Source organism: Apteryx rowi, unplaced genomic scaffold, assembly GCF_003343035.1.
Source record: "Apteryx rowi isolate R43461 unplaced genomic scaffold, aptRow1 scaffold_97, whole genome shotgun sequence".
NCBI lineage: Eukaryota > Metazoa > Chordata > Aves > Apterygiformes > Apterygidae > Apteryx > Apteryx rowi.
In genome coordinates, this window is record NW_020451282.1 from 1636427 (window position 1) to 1655558 (window position 19132).

Below are 19132 nucleotides of genomic sequence, written 5' to 3' on the forward strand. Positions count from 1 at the left end.
CCAAAACCAAACTCATCTGCTGTGCAGCTCATGACACTACTATTTGTATTTGAGAGTTTAAAAAGTTCCCAAAGTAAAGAGAAAAAGGAATGTACAGTCTTTAGAATATACTCCTCAAAAATTCTGGTACATTTTTTACATATGCTGACAGTACACCACAAGAAGAACTTTTTTTTAACTATGACTGTACTTCTTACTGCATAAGATTATGTTGCCTAGTAGGGTTAGTTTAGAAATTACACCAGTCACCACCTCCTCCACCACCACCACTGTTACATAGCTGAGGTCAGAATCTGGGAGCTGAGCTTGACATCTGCACTGCAACAGAGCTCTGCCTGACAATAGTTGTATGGTCCTAGTTTCAGATACTTGAGATCTGAGAACTCATGAACTCATCTGAATTTGCTGTAAGCTTAGCAGATCTCATAAAGCAAACAGGATTTTCCAGCTGTTGTTCACAGAACTTAGTTTGCAGAACTTTGGTGGTACATAAAATTTTGACTGTCTTGAAAGAAAACATGATAACCATCAAGCTAGCCTGGAAAAATAGAAAAGCTGTTTTAAGAAGTACCTAGTTTTCCTGAGTCTTTATTGTAAATATAAGAATAGACCTCTCCATTCTTCTCAGCATTGTTCATGTCAAAGATTATGGAAGCCATCAGCTTCTTTACGTTGAGCATTCCATACATCAAGTTATCCATGTACATGTCCTTCACCTTGGGAGACTCTGTGCCGGTTATACCATCATGGTGCTGGACCTTGCAATTGAAAGTAGTTTGAAAGGTCACAATGCAGCTGGATGACAACTTCAGGATCCAGTAATCCTCAGACATATAACTTTTTAAATAATAATGTATTGCAACCATATTCACAGATTTGGTTTGCTGTTCCAAATTACTATACATAGGGCAAAACAGTCAAAGACAAGGTTCACACAGGTTTCTTTCTATATATATTCCTTTCTTAGTATTTAAAAATTACTAAAATTACTTAGAGAGGAAAAAATTACAAGTCACAAAAATCACAAATACTGCAAAAATACTGTAACAAGACAGGTTTTTCCTCTGCTACTGAGATCTGGCCATTCATTTAACAGACTTTTTTTTTTTTTTTTTTTTTTTTTTTTTAACTACCATCAAAAGCACTTAGGCCTGTAACAGTTTTTGGCACGAGACTGATCTGTTAGCTGAAATTTGAAGGAACAGATCCATCTTTCCTCTTCTAATTTGCAGATGGAGCTTATCAGTAGTTTTCAGCTGGTTCAATTTGGTTTTGTAACCATTTTGTAGATAATAAAACATTGAGGAAAAGGACTTTCATGTGCTTCAAGTTTGGAACTGTAAGCCCTTTCTCCAGCTGAAAACATCTGCCATATCTTGGAGGCAAGGCTAAGGGGCTAAGTCTTGTTTTGGGACAGTTGTTTGCTAAATCCCTTTATTTTTACTTATGACTTGCCACAGCAGAAAATTATTTCTAAGAAACAAAAACGAGCTGGAGACATGCTAACTGAAATGCAAAAGGAAAACTTTACCTTTGGACAACAAATATTTTATGAGAAAAAATATCAATCTTTACCTCTGAAACTGCCCATCTAAGGCTCTGAAGTTGCTTTAAGGCTTGACATTTGCAAATAGAACTTGCTGTGTGTTTTCGGACATACTGTGTGAAAAAGGACTCTCCAGCAAAAAGCAGTGAGCTTGCTCTCCTTGCGATTCCTTTCAAAATGCTCCGAGAAGTATAAAACCCCGTCCATGCTTGAAATGGCTCTATTAAGAGTCGAATAGTTCCAATGCACGTCAAAATACTATTTCAGCCATTATTTATTTGTTATTTACTGGACTACTACTGTACAACTTCTTAAATAAATCAAAAGAAACCTCTGGGTTTATATAACAATCAAATAGAATAGTTGCAAGCTTTACAAAGAACTGCAGTCACACACATGCACTCTGGAAACCTACAGTCCTTCCTATGGGCCTAATAACATGATTGTTGATATAAAGCTGTTACCAGCTGAATAAACCTGTGTTTGCAGAAATTTCTTCACTAACAACCTGCACAAGACAACTCTAGAAGCGCCACTGAAGCACACTGTATTACTCAACAATAAAGGAAGTGCGTTATAATCCTCGGTTATTTCTTTTTTATAAGCCCTCCATCTTCTCCCCTTTTAGTCAGACAAATAGACTGCCCTTAAATTTAATTTCCTCAAAATGGAGTAGAAACAGTGAAATAACAAAYTGATTCCAAACTACTGCAACACTTCAAACTACATCAAAAGACACCCTCCAGTGGTCAGTAGAAAGTATTTCAACAGTTCATTTGTGCTAACGTTTTCTAGTAGTCCATACGGTAAACTAGGAAAACAGGTATTTGTTTTTAAAACCACCGTATCTCCACTTATTGGGTGAGGGTTTTTTGGATAAGCCATTGAAAWTTTTTTTTTTACAAAAGGTAGTTCAGAGTGTTTTGTAAAGTGCATATATAAAACTGTAACAATCTGCCATCACGCTGGGATCAAAGGCAACAACTAGCAAGTGTGAACTTCTGGTCAAAAATCCCTAGGAAAAATTCCTGCTGGTCTGAAAATGGTAAGAATCCAAACAGAATCAATTTCATTTCAGTTTTCAAGGTTAGAAGCAAAAGAGTTACAAACATACCAGTACARTACAATGAATGCAGAGTAGAGAAAGGAAATACATGTCTGGGACTTAAAATTTGAGTTTCCAAGGCATATGTCAGTAGTGACATTGAGCCCAATAAGTGACTCACAGTTAAATGGCATAGGAAGAATAAGAGAGGATTAATCATCAAGAGGCAAAACAGTATGTGGGAGAAAGTGCACTCAAATATATACCGCAATTGCAAGGCACAGTAAGCCCTTTGGGGAAGAGATTGCATCTATGTGTGGGCACCCACCTAGAACACTGAGGGAGCTGCTATTATGCAAACAAGTGACAATCGACTACTGCCTGTAAAATGTGCCAAAAGATACAGGTAAGAGCCCAGATGTAAAAGGATATTAGCAGTTAGAACTGGCAATGAATTTATCAGCAAATTGTTAGATATGACATGATCCCTAGGGGGAGGTGAGTGAGTCAGGGATCAGTCCGTGCAATGATTCACAGGAAGCAATGGTTATTTTTATTCATTTAAAAAGTTAACAGACACACTGTAGAATATTGGATGTATAATCTAAATTTGGGTCCTAATAGTCTGAGGTATATATCCACAGTGCCAAAAAAATAAGTGGGATGATGTAGCTATGAATAAATAAGAAAAAGGGTACTTTAATGGCAATCTTATCAGTGCCATGAAACTAATTAATGAGTTTAGAAACCGAGAAGTTAGCTGTTGCCTTCTCTCTAAATACTTTGATATACAAGTCTCTCAAAAAAGATTTTTTGGGGTAAATTTAGCGGGGAAAGGGATTAAAGTGATGCTGGGTAGGGCAACACCTTTCCTCATATCTTCCCATTACTTTTCAGACCTTTCTGAAGAGCTAACATAATGCAGCCAGTAACAAGCAACTGCAATGAATGTGTCACATCGTAGTACGAAATTCAGAAAGAAAGGGGGTATTTCTGTTTTTGAGGCTTGACTCATACCCACAGTTTTTCAGAACTTATAACTGTTTTATTAATGAAAAAAAGATTATCTCCTAGAGCTACAGGGGACTTCAGGAGTTCATTTATATTAATATTTTAGTTTGGATCACAAGCAAGCCTTTGAAGTGAATCTACAGGTCATCCTTACCTAGCATGCTTTACCTTCATATAACTGATTGAGTTTTGGAGCTCATCAAATGGATTCCTTTCATGCAATAATAAACCTGAAGATAAGTACCAAGCACTAATGGGCATTCAGTCTACATGACTGGATGACATCTAGTTTTCCTGGAAATATGTAGTGTGGACATCAAGTTCTCAGCACCAACTATTTTACTCTGACCCACTCCTATTCCACTGCACTAACAGAGATGTAACCCAAGAGCTTTCACATTCCCTGGCTCATCACTGGTAACTTGACTCACTTCTCCCTCAGACATTCATAGATTATTCTCATGTCACTTCTTTCCTATCTCTAATTTATGCATAATCCAGTTCCTCTAACAGGTATTAATGGGACATTGCTCTACTCAGCCCTGCATCCATCTGTTTCTAGGTATCTTTCAATTTATCAGTTTCCCTACACTTCCATGGATCCTGAAGCACTACGTGCTTACAACAGCTGATTTGGGGGGAAGAAAAGGAGGGACATAACAAGCATACACGATACTGCTGAATATCTAGACTACATGTGCATGCTCACATGTGGGAGGCAGAGAAAAGAATGAATTCCAAGTTATGTCTAAGCATGAAAAAAAATTATTTAAAATTTATACTTGAAGCAGAATGAGTCCTAGGATCTCTGCTTTAGAGCTTGCAGACAAGTCCCTTCCAGTTTCATGAGAGACTTCTTGGATCAGTTCTGCTTTAAATTAGTACATGTGGTTCTGTTACTTACATATGACATCATATGTAAGCACCTCTGGAATCATTTTTTCTTCCCAATCCCTCTCTTCATTGCCACCTGCTAACTAGTTCGCAGTGTTTTACATACATTGCAGTATTTTTCCTTCAACCATCCACTAAAACATCTTACTAAATTTCAGTCAGGTGATTTAGGCCTACAGATTTATCTCATTGCTCACTGTTTTCTCAGATCTTTCATTTATTGCAACAGAACCCAATTAGTGCAGTATCCAGGTCATTAAAAAATCTGCATGATATCACACACTCATGGATATACCTTCTGCTTAGCTTTCCTTTGGTCACTGTTGTTATTTAAAGGCAGCAAACCAAAACCTTCAAGTTAGATTTCTTGCCAAGTTTTGCTATTCCTATACTCTTTCTTTCAGGCTCTCTTCCTTTATCTCTTACTTCCATCACCCCTAAGAAATACTCTAACCACTGCCCTACTATCTTTCTTACACCACTGAGTTGAGATAATTTTGTCTTATTTGATGGGATCTGACTGCAAAAATAAATGTTATCATAAGGAGAAGAGAAGGCATTTTTGTTTTATTTCTCATTTTCTAGATTTCCCTTTATTAAAACTTTAAACATATATATTTGAGGCAGACATCATGCAGTTGTGAACTTGATTACCTGTTGAATATGGAAGAAAGTCTTGAGAGTCCCGAATTTCCCATGCAAGACTTCTGTTATAAACTGCTTGGAAGTAATCACCAACAGTGGCATACTGGACAGTCACTCCAAACTGATCCGAATGCTCATTAATATAATCCAGCAATAGGTCCATGTTGGAGTACTGAACAGATGCATTAAAGAACTGTTTGTCACAGCCCTGAAATTCAGAAAACAAAACAGCCAAATGACTTTGTGTCATTTAAAAGGATCTGTTTAACAGTATCATAATGTGGTATTTCTTTTGATCTTGATTGCCCATCAAGTGGGAAGGTGTGTATTTCCTAAATTTTTAACTGGAAAAAAAATTATTCAAGAACTCCAAACTGTCTGCAAGCATGAAAAATGCTAAGCTTAGCTGTAGCGATCTCTCCCCACATTTACACAGCAGTATGAATGAGTAATGAGCTTCAATAAGCTCTAAACAAAGTAAGAATTACAGCAATGCAAATAAAGCAGAAAATCAGAGATTGAAATTTTCTTACTTTACTGCAAGACTGCAGGATTGGATCTAGACATTTGGAATTATTCATACCATTCAAAACTCCCTTCTCTCTACTCCAGCACAGCTTTCACTGTCACACTGCTAGAGTGTCATATCCCCCTTCCTCCCTCTCCCTTTATAAAAAAAGGTCGACATAAGCAACGGTGGCACAAACACAGGAGAGAAACAGATCGGTGACTCAGAAAACTGGACCTATCAGAAAACATTTGTTCTCTTTGCAAAACATATATTCTGGTGAAATAGCCACCTTAAGAATACACCTTATCCTTCTTTACTGTAATTATGGGCTCTACAGCATCCATCAAAACTCAAAACCAGACTATACGCTCAGTTTACGCAAAGCTATTCTTTTCTAATGACTTTTAAAAAGTCTAGACCATATTGGTGCTACAGGCACATGTAGGTTAGTATGAACAGTGCATATTGCTGAAAAAGTGTTTGGATGACCATGTTGGGAGATTGTTATATTTCTAAGCAGAACACAAGTAATGTATAAGAAAATGATTACACATCATTTAGGACAGACCTAGTCTACTCAATGTTTAATACATTTTCCTGTAACACTATCATTTTTGTTTACTTAGGGTTAAGTTGTGCTAAGCGGTTACATAAAGAGCATAAAAATAGGCAAAACAAGGTGAGGAGAAAGGAAGCATTATTGCAGTATATGATTTGGCAAGAGGTTGTTTTTACAATTTGTCACATTTCCGTCTAGATTAATTAAGGTGAAAGACTTGGTAGACAGTTGGTACAAGGGAGCTATTTTTAAAAAATAAATACTAATGAGATATTTGGGGCCTACTTATTAGAAAAACACTTTACCATCAGGTGGTTTGTACCAGCACTTGGGCACCACATGCTGTGGCAAAGTGCCGTTTATTAGCACTGTCCATACTGTACATGTACTTGCCACTTCTAAACCAAATGCTGATGATGCACTCACCCATGGCCACAAGACATCACCTGTTCGGAACCAGGCTGCTCTCTCCTTAATGTTTGCCACCATGGTTTGTGCATACAGATGAATGTTGGTATCTGTAACAGGCAGACTCATGTTTGGATACACACCGTCTTTCGGTGGATCTGGGAAAACTGCAATTCCATTCCAATAAAATCCTGACCTAAGTGGAAAGAGAAAGCAATAGGCTATAAACAGGATTTATTCAACTGGAAGGAAAAAAAACAAACAACAACACATCAAAAGATGCTGGGATAAAAAATACAGACACAAAGGGAATAAGAGGCAAAAAATTCCACTTTACATTCATTCCCAGTATTTAGTTTTTAATGTTTTTCTGGGGGTGAGGAGTAGGTTGTCTGTTTTTCTTTTGCACTGTGCAGCTTTCCAAGTCCCTGCTGCTTGTTAGCATAGAACAAAGAAATTATAGGACAAAATGGCAAACTCTGTAACAAGGAGGATCTCCCCACAAGTGCACTTCATTTACAAAGAGTGTTTTACTGGATCAGCCAGACAGTAAGATAACGTTGCATATTTAAGTCTTATTAATGTTTCTGTTCAAAAGTGCTCAAGTTTTTTTCCACAAAGTGAATAGAAATTTTTACAGTCTCTCTAGTTTGTATACAGCCAATATATACAATCTCAGCCCAATAAGGCTGAAAATCTCTCATAGAAAATCAACTAGCAATAGTCAAGTCCATGGTGAACTTCCTGGAGTTAAAAGTATTTTTTAAAGCCTGTCAATAGTAAAATATCACTTTTGACGATTCAATTGTTAGGTACTGAGCACACTTCATGTCTCATGGTGGGTAGTTGGGGGTGTTCAGTAACCCTGACTCAGTTCTACAGAGTCCAGACAGCCCCTTCACTTAATGGAGTCTATGAGGGAAAGCAGAATACTGTTGAAAGAAAAAGGTCAAAGAAAATGCTTTAACTCCAGCCACACAAAAATCTCAGAAGTGATAATATTTCTGCAGGTTTGGGAAATCTTCAGACCTGTTTGAAAAAGGTATTTGTGATGGAGTGCAGTAGCTGTACTGATCCATAACATGGGTGAAGATCTCTTGACTTTCAGATAAGGAAGGAGAGCCCTGCCATACAAACTGAAGTTTCTGGAAAACAAAAAAGATAAGAAATCATTATCGGTGATGACAAGTACAGAACTACCATCATTATCACCTTAAAACTTCATTTTGCCCTTCTCTCCATCAGCCATTTGTACTACTTTGAGTACTTTTGTTTAAGAACCAACCAATGATACCTCAAACAAGGTCACATGTTTATTTTCTCCTTTTCTGTTGTTCAAACCCATGGAAAAGGAGAGAAGGAGGCAGCACACTGCTAGCAAGCTCCTGTGATCTAGATGTGAACCTAGCTTTCCACAGGCTTTACCCCCTACTTGTTTCAGTAGGGCTTGAACACCTATAAGCTACAAAAGATTCAGATGTAGTCTAGATTGCACTGTAGTCAGTGAGAATAAATGTTTAATCAATTCAAATAGAATTTTTACAGTTTTGAAAGCCTCCAGACTGTCACACGCCTGAAAAAAAAGTTAAGATGGGAAAAGATTCTCAAAGGCTGGTAAGAGGTTTTAACAGAAAGGAAGTATCATAATTCACCCCAAACATGAGGTGGTAGGTCCTTTCTTCACTGAAATCAACATATTTCTTCTTCAGAAAGACTTCAGTTTCATGCAAGCTTCACAGAAACTTGCCTAACACGCAGCTCACACCAATGAAATCCTCTTAATTGCACATCATTTAGTGTATAAACTTGATGACAGACCAGAGTCCAGCATTGTTTAAGAAAAATATTTACTGCATCTGGGACTTTTTGCACAAGAGAAGGCAGAAATGGAAATGAAAATTGAATTCAGCAAGAAACTGATTAGCTGCAACCCTGACTGATCTAGTATTATCATTTTCACAGACATAAATAAATGTTCCAAGCATGACAACCGCTGCCCCCAAGTACATGCTGCACTTTAAAGCAGTCTATATAAAAAAAAAAAAAGATACAAATTTTTTTCAGGAGAAGCCTGAAACACCTTATTCTACATATGCCCAATCCCAGCACTGTTATTTCAATGCCCTCTTATGCCTCACTCAACTGGCCAATTTTATTATGCCTTTTTCAAGGCAGACTATATTTTGTCCTTGACCAGAAGTCAGACAAGATAACAATACTGACAGTAGTACACAGACTCGATACATTTCCCCATTACCATATGCAATCAGCACGTTACTTTTAAAGAAGAAAACCCTGCATTTTCTTGCACAGATCAGAGATACGCTTTTCTTAATGTCATGGTTTAGAGTACTGTAAGGAGAGGTTGGCACGGGTTCCACTCCTTGGGATATTTTTACCTTGTTTTTCTGCATGTCAGCCTTCAGATCATAGTCAATTCGAGAGATAAGATGAGCATTAAAACCAGCCAGAGCAAAAAGAGTTGGCGTTGTAGCTGAAGCTCCAAAAGGATCTACGTGCCAAGAAAACTGAGGCCTGATCCCAAAGGTTTCGTATAAAAACCCATGGCCTTCTGCAAAGCAAAATTTGTTTACATTAGGAATGCTTTTACAAGTTCATTTCAGAAGTTTAATAGGCATATAGCATTACAGATAAACACTTGAAGGATAGCTCCTTTGTTGTTCTTTTCCCAAGCATTCAGGGCCTCAGAAATGTAACAATTCACAGCTGAAAGTTCACACTGGCAATATTTATTTTGCTATGCCAAGTACAACTTATTAACATCAGAAAAGCTGAATAACAAATAGGAATTATGATTAGAGAGAGGCCTGGGAAACGGTACTGAGAGCCAGATTAGGTTCAGGCTAATATTAGTCAGGTTGAAGTCTGAATCAAGACAACAAACAGGGTTTGAGTTTGTGTTTGATGAAATCTCACCACCAATCCTCAGGAAACTTCAGTCTCGTTTCGATTACAAAAGGACAGGAGAACCCATCCAGTAAACAAAATAAATATTCTTATGATAATCATAGAAAAAAAAAAGGCAAAGGTTAATAGCAATCCTATTTATAAGATGCTATTCATTTTGTATTTTTAAATAAATAAAAAAACCCAAAGAGCAGACAATAGGATAAATTCAGACAAATTATTTAAATAGACATTAAAAAAAAAAGTGAAGCAGTTAGTATACAGAACTCCAGCATATCACATTAGTATCCTCATCACCAAAAAGGGATCTCAGTTTTATAGTTTTGGAATTGTGCTTAGAACCATTTGAAAATACAATCCTATCTTTTCCATTTTGAACTATGTTTATTCCAAAAATGTTAAGACCATGTTTGATTTAACTGAGGTCGCATTTTCTATTCCCTTCGTCTTTCCCATGGTTAATGACTTTTCATGAAAATGCTCACAAACAATGGGTTCATTCTAGTTCTTCTGACTGAAGCACATTTTAGGCGCAGTTTGATAGGCTATTCCAAAACACAGTTGGCTGGACAGACAGACAGAAGACATGAAATGTAGACCCAAATGTCTGCACTGGCTTTTCAAGATGAACTCAGCATACAATGCAAGGACACATTTTTTGTTCACATCTACTTGAATCAGTGGAAACTGTGCAGAGTACTTTTAGGAAACATAACTGGGGATCTTAAAACCCAAGATTTATTAATATTTTTTGTTCCTGCTAAATTAATTAAACTTGAATCTTCTTCTAAATAGAATTTATACGTTTATACATAGAATGAAGTATTAAATTAGAAATAATGATTTATGCACCTAACTCCAGTGAAAGAAAAAGCTACAGTAACCTTTACCAAAAGGGCTCTTTACTCAATACTAGTATTTTCTTTTGAAGAAATACTGGGCTGGGTATACTAAGCCCATACAACCAGCTTTACACGCAGGAATTGGATGAAAAAAAAAAAGTCATCCCTTCTCCTTTTGGCCAGAGTGCGATGTGGTGACTCAGTGAGAGTCCAAAGCTACTGCTATCCTTGTGTTCCTGATCAACACTGACAAGCAAGGAACATGGCCAGTGCTGCTGTGCAGTCAGATCCAGCACATGATAAAACTGTTTTCTGACCTTTTATTCTCCCATGTAGAAAGCTGTCCAGGATGCAGCCCTGAAATGGGCAGGGTTTATATCAGCATGACAGTCAGCTGGTGCTAATAGATTCCCTCTCACCTCAAAAAATCATGCTGCATCCTCATGGCATAGTCTAAGTATCTATAGCACACTAATGGCATGATTTGGACTGTTTCTTTTCATTAACCAAATGGAGATAATCCTAAATACTAAAAGGCCCTTTAAATCATCAGATGGAGAGGCATAACAGATCCAAATGACTGGAAGCAGGAGCTAGAAAATTAAAATGGAAAACAGTGCCTCTCTTAGAAATATGTGCTTATAACAGAGGGTGTCGATAGTTGTTAATAATTACAAATGGGGGGTTCTTCATCAAGCAAGTCTTTCAGCTAAGTTTGGATGACCTTAGTAAAATTCCATGACCCATGTTTTGCAGAAGACTTAGTCTAAGCACAACAATCCCCCACTCCCTGAATTGTTACCAGGTATTTTCTTCCACTGTTTCACACCCTCAATTTCATCTTACTTATCTTCCCAGGAGCTTAAGATCTCAAACACACACATGCTAAAAAGGCCTCTGCTATAAAGGAGTTTACAATTCACATCAACTAAACTACAAGTTAGCTTTCAGTAACCCTTCTGTTTACTGCAGAACTGTTTGTTATTTTTTAAGCAAAGATATTTATATAGAAAATCCACCATCAAGAAAAATTTGAGACACCAGTTCTTAAAGAGCAAAAAAGTAATAGTAACTTTGGGGTGGAGAAATGAAAAATAAACAAGACCTTCAAGGTCATAACAGTGAAAACTAAAAGCTAAATTCAAATATGCATACCCGTCAACTGTAAAATCTGATCATCAATTAGTGTCACAGCTTCATCATGCATCACTTGCCCTCCAATGACAAATTCCAATCGTCCTTCTTGAAGTAACTGATGCACCTATGATATTGAAGTTAAGACACAGAAGATAAATGCCATTTTAGTCTAGGCTACAAAGGCTACAGGCTACAAAGTCATTTCAGATCACAGCATATTACTGATCATATTACTAACACAACATTTGTCAAAAATGCATCCAGGACAAAAGTGGGGTAAAAGGCTGTCTGTACTGAGTGCTATCAAATGGTGAAGCAGAAAAAAAACATACTAACATGCTGCCAGTAGCATCAATGTACCCAGCTTACACTGAAACCAACCAGCAGGCACAAAGGATACACACTCATTGCCCCATAGACACTGACCTTCTGGTGTTTCCCAGTAGAGCTGTCTTTATGTCCTTATACCAGCTAAACACCTCGCTGTTGTTCCCACACACTGCACTGGCAGCCACCTCAGACCCTGCCTCAAGACAGGTAGAGCTAGAGAATTAAAAAAGCAGATACTATTGCTTCTTCCAAAGTCTTCCCCCTGCTGCAACTGCCTGTGCTTAGGAAGGGCATTAGGTGGCTGGATCAGAGAGGAATATGCAGCCCCATGCAAGCAGCAATGGCCGGGCTCACAGGGTTTCCTTTACTCGCTGCCTCAGTACCAGATTGGAGACTGAGCTCTGCAGGAGCTGGGAGGGAGGCAGGGAATGCCACTGCACCATGGCTAGGAACACTTTGCTTCAGTTCAGCTCCGCGAATGGACATAAAGGTACAATCAAGGTTATTTCAAATAACTCAGAACTACAAACAGCAGTAAAAAAAAAAAACAAGGAAGTTATGAGGGATGGCAAAGATAATACTAAAAGGAAAGGCTGCCAGCACTTTTGTTGTCTTTAGAAAGACTTCTCCTTCCATGTGGGTCTATATTTCCAAAAGAAATCACAGGATGCTCATCTTATTAAAGGTAAAATGCTTTATTAAGGAATGCTTATTCCACATGTAGCAGGTTTGCCTACCCGACTAAACTCATTGCTAACCTTCATTTCTGTTCTTTTTCCTAGTTTAAAAGCTGTCAATATATTAACACCTGTTCTAGATTTTTTTCTTTTAATTTCAGCCACTAGAAACAGCAAGCACAACTTCAGATGCAACTTTTAGCATATATGCTACATGGAGGGGTGTGTGCGATGGGGAAGACAACAGTCTGTGCCCCTTTCTAGAAGTCTGAGGGAGCCTTCTCTGTTTTTAAAAAAGTTGTTTCACTACCTGGAACTTCAAAGGTATCTCAAACTTCCATCAAAGAAAGTCTGTATAAATATGTATGTTATTCTCCACCAAATTTTTTTTTTAATCCATCATGTATGACAATTCCAGAGCTATTATGTTTATTTCCCCAGGAACCTTCACTGAATGCCCCCGTGTCTGCTCAGATACGATGCCAGATTGTCAATTTTGATTACAATCATTCCTCTCCTTCACAATGCTGTGAAAATGCTTCAGGGCTAAGCATTCATAAATTAGTTCCAGCCGACTGTGGTGACTGATTAGCATGCTGGGAAACCAGATAACTGGTATCTGGTGTCAGCACAGAACTGGTCCTGACCTACATGAAAAGTATCTGTAGCTATTACACCCCTTTGGAAGGATGTCTGATCCAGACTTTGGGCCATGGAAACTTTTAAATTTAAAGTTTTGTGGAACCACTGAGATGTTGGAAATAAGAAAAAAAAAATTCAAACAATTTAAATAATTTCCAGCTCCAGAAAAAGCCAACTGTACCTGTAAAGACAAGTCCTCTCATGACTAGAACCAGACAGTATTATCACCAGACAGTAATACAGCTTACCTTTGGACCTCAGGACACCTATTACTATCCTCACATCAACCCATTGCTCCAAATCAGACAGAAGTGGCTACACACCTTCTCCCCCTTAATTACAAGGCCCAGACATCAAGCCAGGGTAAGCTCACAGGAATGTTTCACACAAGGACATATTGTGGAAACAACATGCACTGAGAACTAGGAGGTTCACATCTGCAGTACTGCTGCCATACACTTCACTACTCCGTACTCTCTTGTCTGCAGTGTAAAATCAGCTTCAGTTATCAGGCCATATCTTTTACTAGTTTTTAATACTACCACTCTAATCCAAAGCAGATATTCCAAAAGAAACCAGAATTAAATCCTGTATTTCAAGTAAAATACTGATCTAAGAAAAAAAAAAAGGCAAAATTAAAACCAAAGAGCCGTATTATAGAAAATCACTAATGTTGGAGTTCAAGTGGAAAAAAGCAGGACAGTAATCAGTGACCTAATTTCAAGGCCCAATTCCTTGCAAACTGCTAATGTTAAAAACAAGTGTTACATATCAACAAGCACTATAGCTCCTAAAAGTTATTTTATATTCAATGTTTCTGACATAGGTTTAAAAGGATTTTGGTTTTAACCATTTTATTTTCCAGATAATCAACCATAAAGCTAACTAAAAATGCATAAAAGCCATAATTATCAGTAATTAGGATAGGAAATTAAAGGCAGAATCATATCTACTAGTTTTGCACTACTGAGGTCAAAGTGATAAAGATGTATTCTTCTGGATTCTTTTTAACAGAGAGAATAAATATTAGGAACATAAGCCTTTACTTCATAGTCTGAGTTAGAGGGACCCTACATACTTGATATATGATCATTTTCCATCAAAAAGTTAGAATACTTTCCTGTCCCGCACACAGTAGTTCCCATGTCTTTTTTTTCTTTTTAATTACCCCACCCCAGACTTACCATATAATTTTCTAACTAAAAAACAAACAAGAAAATCTTCTTGCAAGTGGCAAAGGGCCTGTACAGACAGCTGCCAATACATAGCAAGACCTATCACAAAGGTCAAACACACACAGATCGTAAGCTATTAGTTAAACATTAAACTTTTCAGAATTTATTGAAAGACTAGGTTACAAAAATAGACAAGAGGTGTCATTTTTACACAACCACCTCCCCTAGTACTTCAAACAAAACCACAACTTCATGTACTGCAAGTAATCTCCTGCTGTTGCCTGGACCTTTGCAACAAATATAGGGGACCTTCAAATTAGTACCTATGGGAAACTACATCTATAAACCCTCTGGTTTTAGGGTCCAAAGCTTAAGCATTGTGTATTGTGATGCAATATACTACCAGCATCTAGGCTACTGGCCCAGTCTTTAATTTCAGCATGTTTCATGCCAGAGGAAAGGAGGAATGACAAACAAAACTTCGTAATGTCTTTACCAGAAGAAAACTGCTTGAATTAAAACTTTTAAGACTGAAAGGGATTGCAGTCCATAAATAAACAAACCCAAGAAATAGCTATTCTTCTTGAATCTTGCATTGTCTTTTTACTGCATTACCCTCGTTTACAAATGGGAGTTTTTGAGCAATATTCAATCGAAAAGAAAAAAGTTCCTTTTCGTGAGCAGTGTTAGGCAGCAGTTCATAAGCTTCAGAAGCTTTAGCAGACAATGGCTCAGATTCATTCAGAGCCACCCAGATCTTACAGTGTGCCCCAAAATAAGAAAGGCACCAATGAAACAAGAACTGCAAAGTGAAAAGTCTTCAGTTCAAAGGTTACTACCGCCTATCACTCTAATCTACAGCTGGGAGTTTTAACCTCTTGCAATTGCTTTTAGAGTTAAGGTCCTTTCATAAAAAACACCAGATAGCCTACAGAGCCTATTCAGAGATGGCCTACACAAGACCTTGGCAAAAAGCAAACGTTAAACTACTTTGCCTCTTCTTGTCCCCTGAAAAGTGCATGGATTTTTTGTTAACAGAAAGGTTGGCTCTAGTACAACTTACCTGCTGTTTGTGCCTATCCGTGGCTACTGCATCCCACCAGAGTCGAAAGAATTCCTGCTCCACAGCAATAAATTTGCGCTGCTTTCCTTTCATTAGCTCTTCCACAACAGACGTGTAGACATTCGCTGCATAAGCATGCATACTTTCCTGCAAAAAAGTTTAAAACAAACTTCTATATTTTGCACATATTAAATGGGCTGTTTCAAAAAGTCACAGGGGCTTGAGAAGAAAGATCCAAAACACAAGTTTGTCACAAACTTCCTTTGTATACATGGAAAGACCGAGTTCTATAAGCCTACAGCTACAGCCTGTGAGTCCATCTGCTCCAAAGTACATCCTCTGATGGGGGACCTCACCAGAGCATGCTGCAGCTTCCTCCAAGACCAGCAGACATCAAATACAGGCTTTTTTTCCTCGACCTATTGGGAACAATTGACCCTGTCGCTCACTGCTTAACTTAAATCATCAATGCCATTAATAAGACTTTGCACCAACATGGATGAAACATGTGTGCTTTGTCTTCCATTTCTGCTCTTCTGCTGGGCTGATGTTTTGAATTACTACAATTGTTTTTGCAAAGTATGACTCTGTGCTGTGGATGTGTGTTGCTGGTATAATACAATGATATATAAACTGTAAATTATACTATTATAGCCCTAGAAGTTCCAGTCATGAAAAATAACTCCATTTTACCTGATGTTTTAGGATAGAGTAAAACAACACTAGCAAAGAGCTCTCAGAATGAATTTGACTTTTGATGTAGGCTCATCCACTGCGAGAACCATGCATTTATTCTATTTCTATACAGTTTCTAAAACACTTTGATTCCAGAATGAGGCCTACGGATTTTACTGGAATGCAAGCATGTATTTATCAAATAACCTATCATATGGTTATAATGTATCATATGGTATCAAATGAAAAACATGTTAATTTTAAAGTTGTGTACATAACCGTATTTTGGGTACACTTATCCATGCTAAAGCAACTTCGGCTTGGCCAGATCCAGTCTTCCACCCTTCCCTTTAAAGTGATATACCACAACTATAGGCAACAACACAGATCCTAGGATTTCCTGCAATGTTTGTGCTTTCTTGTAACAAAAGTTCTGCATATATCTATAGCACGGTTATCTGAACATTAACCATATCACTTTTCTACTTAAAGGAAAATACAAACTGATCCAGGAAAGATTACTATGGGGAAAAACAACAACAGCAACAATGAAGAACTCTGTGTGTGCAGCCTCGGGATATGCTGTACAACTGTACTGTTGCTATTCTCTGACCAAAAGCCACACTGCAAAATAAAAGACACCCCACAGTCAAGTTAGCTACTGGTACTTGCTCAGTGCACACCACCGTAATAAACACACACACACCTGAAAGTGATTAAAATACAGAACCCTCATCCATCTTAAAAATTGTTATGCAGTGATATATGAAAAGTGAAACTGTAGCTTTAATTCTGGCAAACTTCCTGTAAAAAAGGAAATCTTGAAAATAAGAACAGAAGGATGTGATCCAAATCAGAAATGCACTTCCCCCCCTTTACTTTCCCCAACTGAAATCCAGTTATCTTTGCAAAAATGCTGAAGTATCATTAAAAAGGGGAAAGCATTTGACTGTAGGAGGAATGGCTTAAAATACTTCAGGGCTTATCTAAATAATTGTTTGTTCAATGACTTCTCCATCAGTCCTTAAGGGCTTTTTTTTTTTTTAATCAAGGTTATGGTTAGATGTTTAAAACAACATGAAGTTTAACTATGGGAATATCTTTTAAGTTTTACTAATGTTCAACAGTGACACTCAAGTGCTTGCTAAGGAATTTTAATTTCTCACTGCTGATTGGCCACAAACAATATACCCAATATCCAAGAATACTTACAATGATTACAACATCTGATTCAATTTTATTTTTTAATTGTTATTTTAAGTAGTGTACTGTATCTGAAATGCTGAACAAGGACTTCTCAGATTTAATACAATACTAAAATATTTTGCATAATAACTTACAAAACTTATTGCTAAATAACTTATTGAAAATATTTTCTCGACTTGGAAATGAAGACAGGCTTTTAAATCTCTGAACCTAGGAGAACATCTAGGAATGTCTTGGTAAGAGTCAGACAGCCTAAACTTTATTACGACTCAAACCCAAACTACAAACTACTGGATCTAAGTGGTATGCCATTGTCCAGTCCTATAGAGTTATGAAAATTCATAAACCCCATTGGTGTGGGTGGGAACTGAAAATAATTGTTGTCATAAACCAGGATACTTGCAAGCACAAGCAAGAATTTTCTAATTCATAACTTCTATCGGCTAATGAGATGCTCTGAAACAGTGAACAGTGGCCCAGTATAAATAACCAGGTAAGACTTCACTTACTTGAACACAGATTTTAGATGTCTTATTAGATGTAAAAATTTGAATTTTACTTTTCATGCCACACTGTAGCTAACAGTAGGATGTGGTCAAACATTCTTCCAGATGCCACATCTTACGTAAGTTGGGGTATCACAGCTATTGCTAGATGGCAATGGGGAGTTCTCTTTTAGGAAAAAATATTTTGCTATATATCCAATACTGGAATTCTCCATCAATAATAAGATTTCCAGTACCCAGTGATGCTTGCTGTGCTGATATAATAAATAAAATATTTATTTCTCACATTATGAATGCAGACATGAAATGCTAAAAAATAGTATCTTGTCAGATGTAATAACTAAGCAAGATCTAATAACTAAGCAAACCAAACCCAATGGAGTTTAGGGCCACATTAGTATCCCACAGAGAGTTACCCGCAAGTTTCACTTTATTAGACAAGCATTTGAAAGGATCTATAGGTAGTCTCTGTGGTTTTTGACCACATTAAATCATGAGCATCAGTGATTTCTAAGAGAGGAACGGAGGCTTCAAGCAATCGTGTCTTCTCCAAAAAATGATAATTAAATGTTTCATTTCTCTTAGAGGAAATCTTCAGCCATTAGCTGACCCAAAATACAAAGTTATTTTGTGTTCTCTTATGCAATTTCTGAATATGGCTTTGCAACATTAAGGAGAAATTCACTAATCTTGTTTAAAAAAAGCAAGACAAAACACAAGCACAACAGCGATTCCTTGGTGAGCCATTAGAAGAGTAAGTATAATAAAAAAACTCTAAAACATCTGATGCCATACAACACTAGCAAATAAAGCATCCACAGCATCTTTTTTGCATAAGCTGTAAGAAATTCATACTAATGAATAAGGGTGCAGGATTTAGACTAACAAATATAAAAGGTATAAATCAGACCCATCTGATCTATTCTGCTCCGCATCTCATTTATTTAGCAAGAACTATTTCGCCACTGCTCCGCTACGGCAGCAGGTGCCGGCTCGGCCGCAGCCAAGGGGAAGGGGCATCCAGGCCCTGCCCGAGCAAGCCTCGGCAGCACTGCAGCTTCCTCGGGGTTTCTGCTTAGCAAGGGGACAGCAACCACCTGGAAAACCTGCTCAATAACCAACTTGGAGATTTCTCCTCGGCAGGTTTCTCCGGGGCACCCTGCCCAACACGAACACAAATAAGATTCGCGTGTTTAAGCTAACGGTGCCTTTTCCACCTGAGCCGCTGCCTTCGGAAGCGGAAGGGGCCCGGGCCCCGGGGGGATCAAGCACCCCGATTTAGGGCAGCGGGGCGGAAGGGGCCCGGGCCCCGGGGGGATCAAGCACCCCGAT

At 37.8% G+C, this 19132-nt stretch overlaps 1 protein-coding gene across 6 annotated transcripts in view; it reads right to left on the minus strand.

Moving 5' to 3' along the window:
* The window catches only part of MAN2B2 (mannosidase alpha class 2B member 2), a 26191-nt gene extending 10631 nt beyond the window's left edge, over positions 1-15560 (minus strand). For 4 of the 6 annotated variants that reach the window (XM_026054805.1, XM_026054806.1, XM_026054808.1 and 1 more), the window contains exons 1-8: positions 15414-15559; positions 11545-11650; positions 9019-9191; positions 7649-7764; positions 6638-6815; positions 5151-5349; positions 1576-1766; positions 572-758 (exon numbers count right to left, since the gene is read on the minus strand). In XM_026054805.1, coding sequence (XP_025910590.1) covers positions 572-758; positions 1576-1766; positions 5151-5349; positions 6638-6815; positions 7649-7764; positions 9019-9191; positions 11545-11650; positions 15414-15554 — 1291 coding nt within the window. In that variant the 5' untranslated portion in view covers positions 15555-15559. Of the gene's footprint in view, positions 1-571; positions 759-1575; positions 1767-5150; positions 5350-6637; positions 6816-7648; positions 7765-9018; positions 9192-11544; positions 11651-15413 lie in introns of all 6 variants that reach the window. The other 2 variants (XM_026054810.1, XM_026054807.1) reach the window with 2 other exon arrangements.
* Between the last annotated feature and the right edge of the window lie 3572 nt (positions 15561-19132).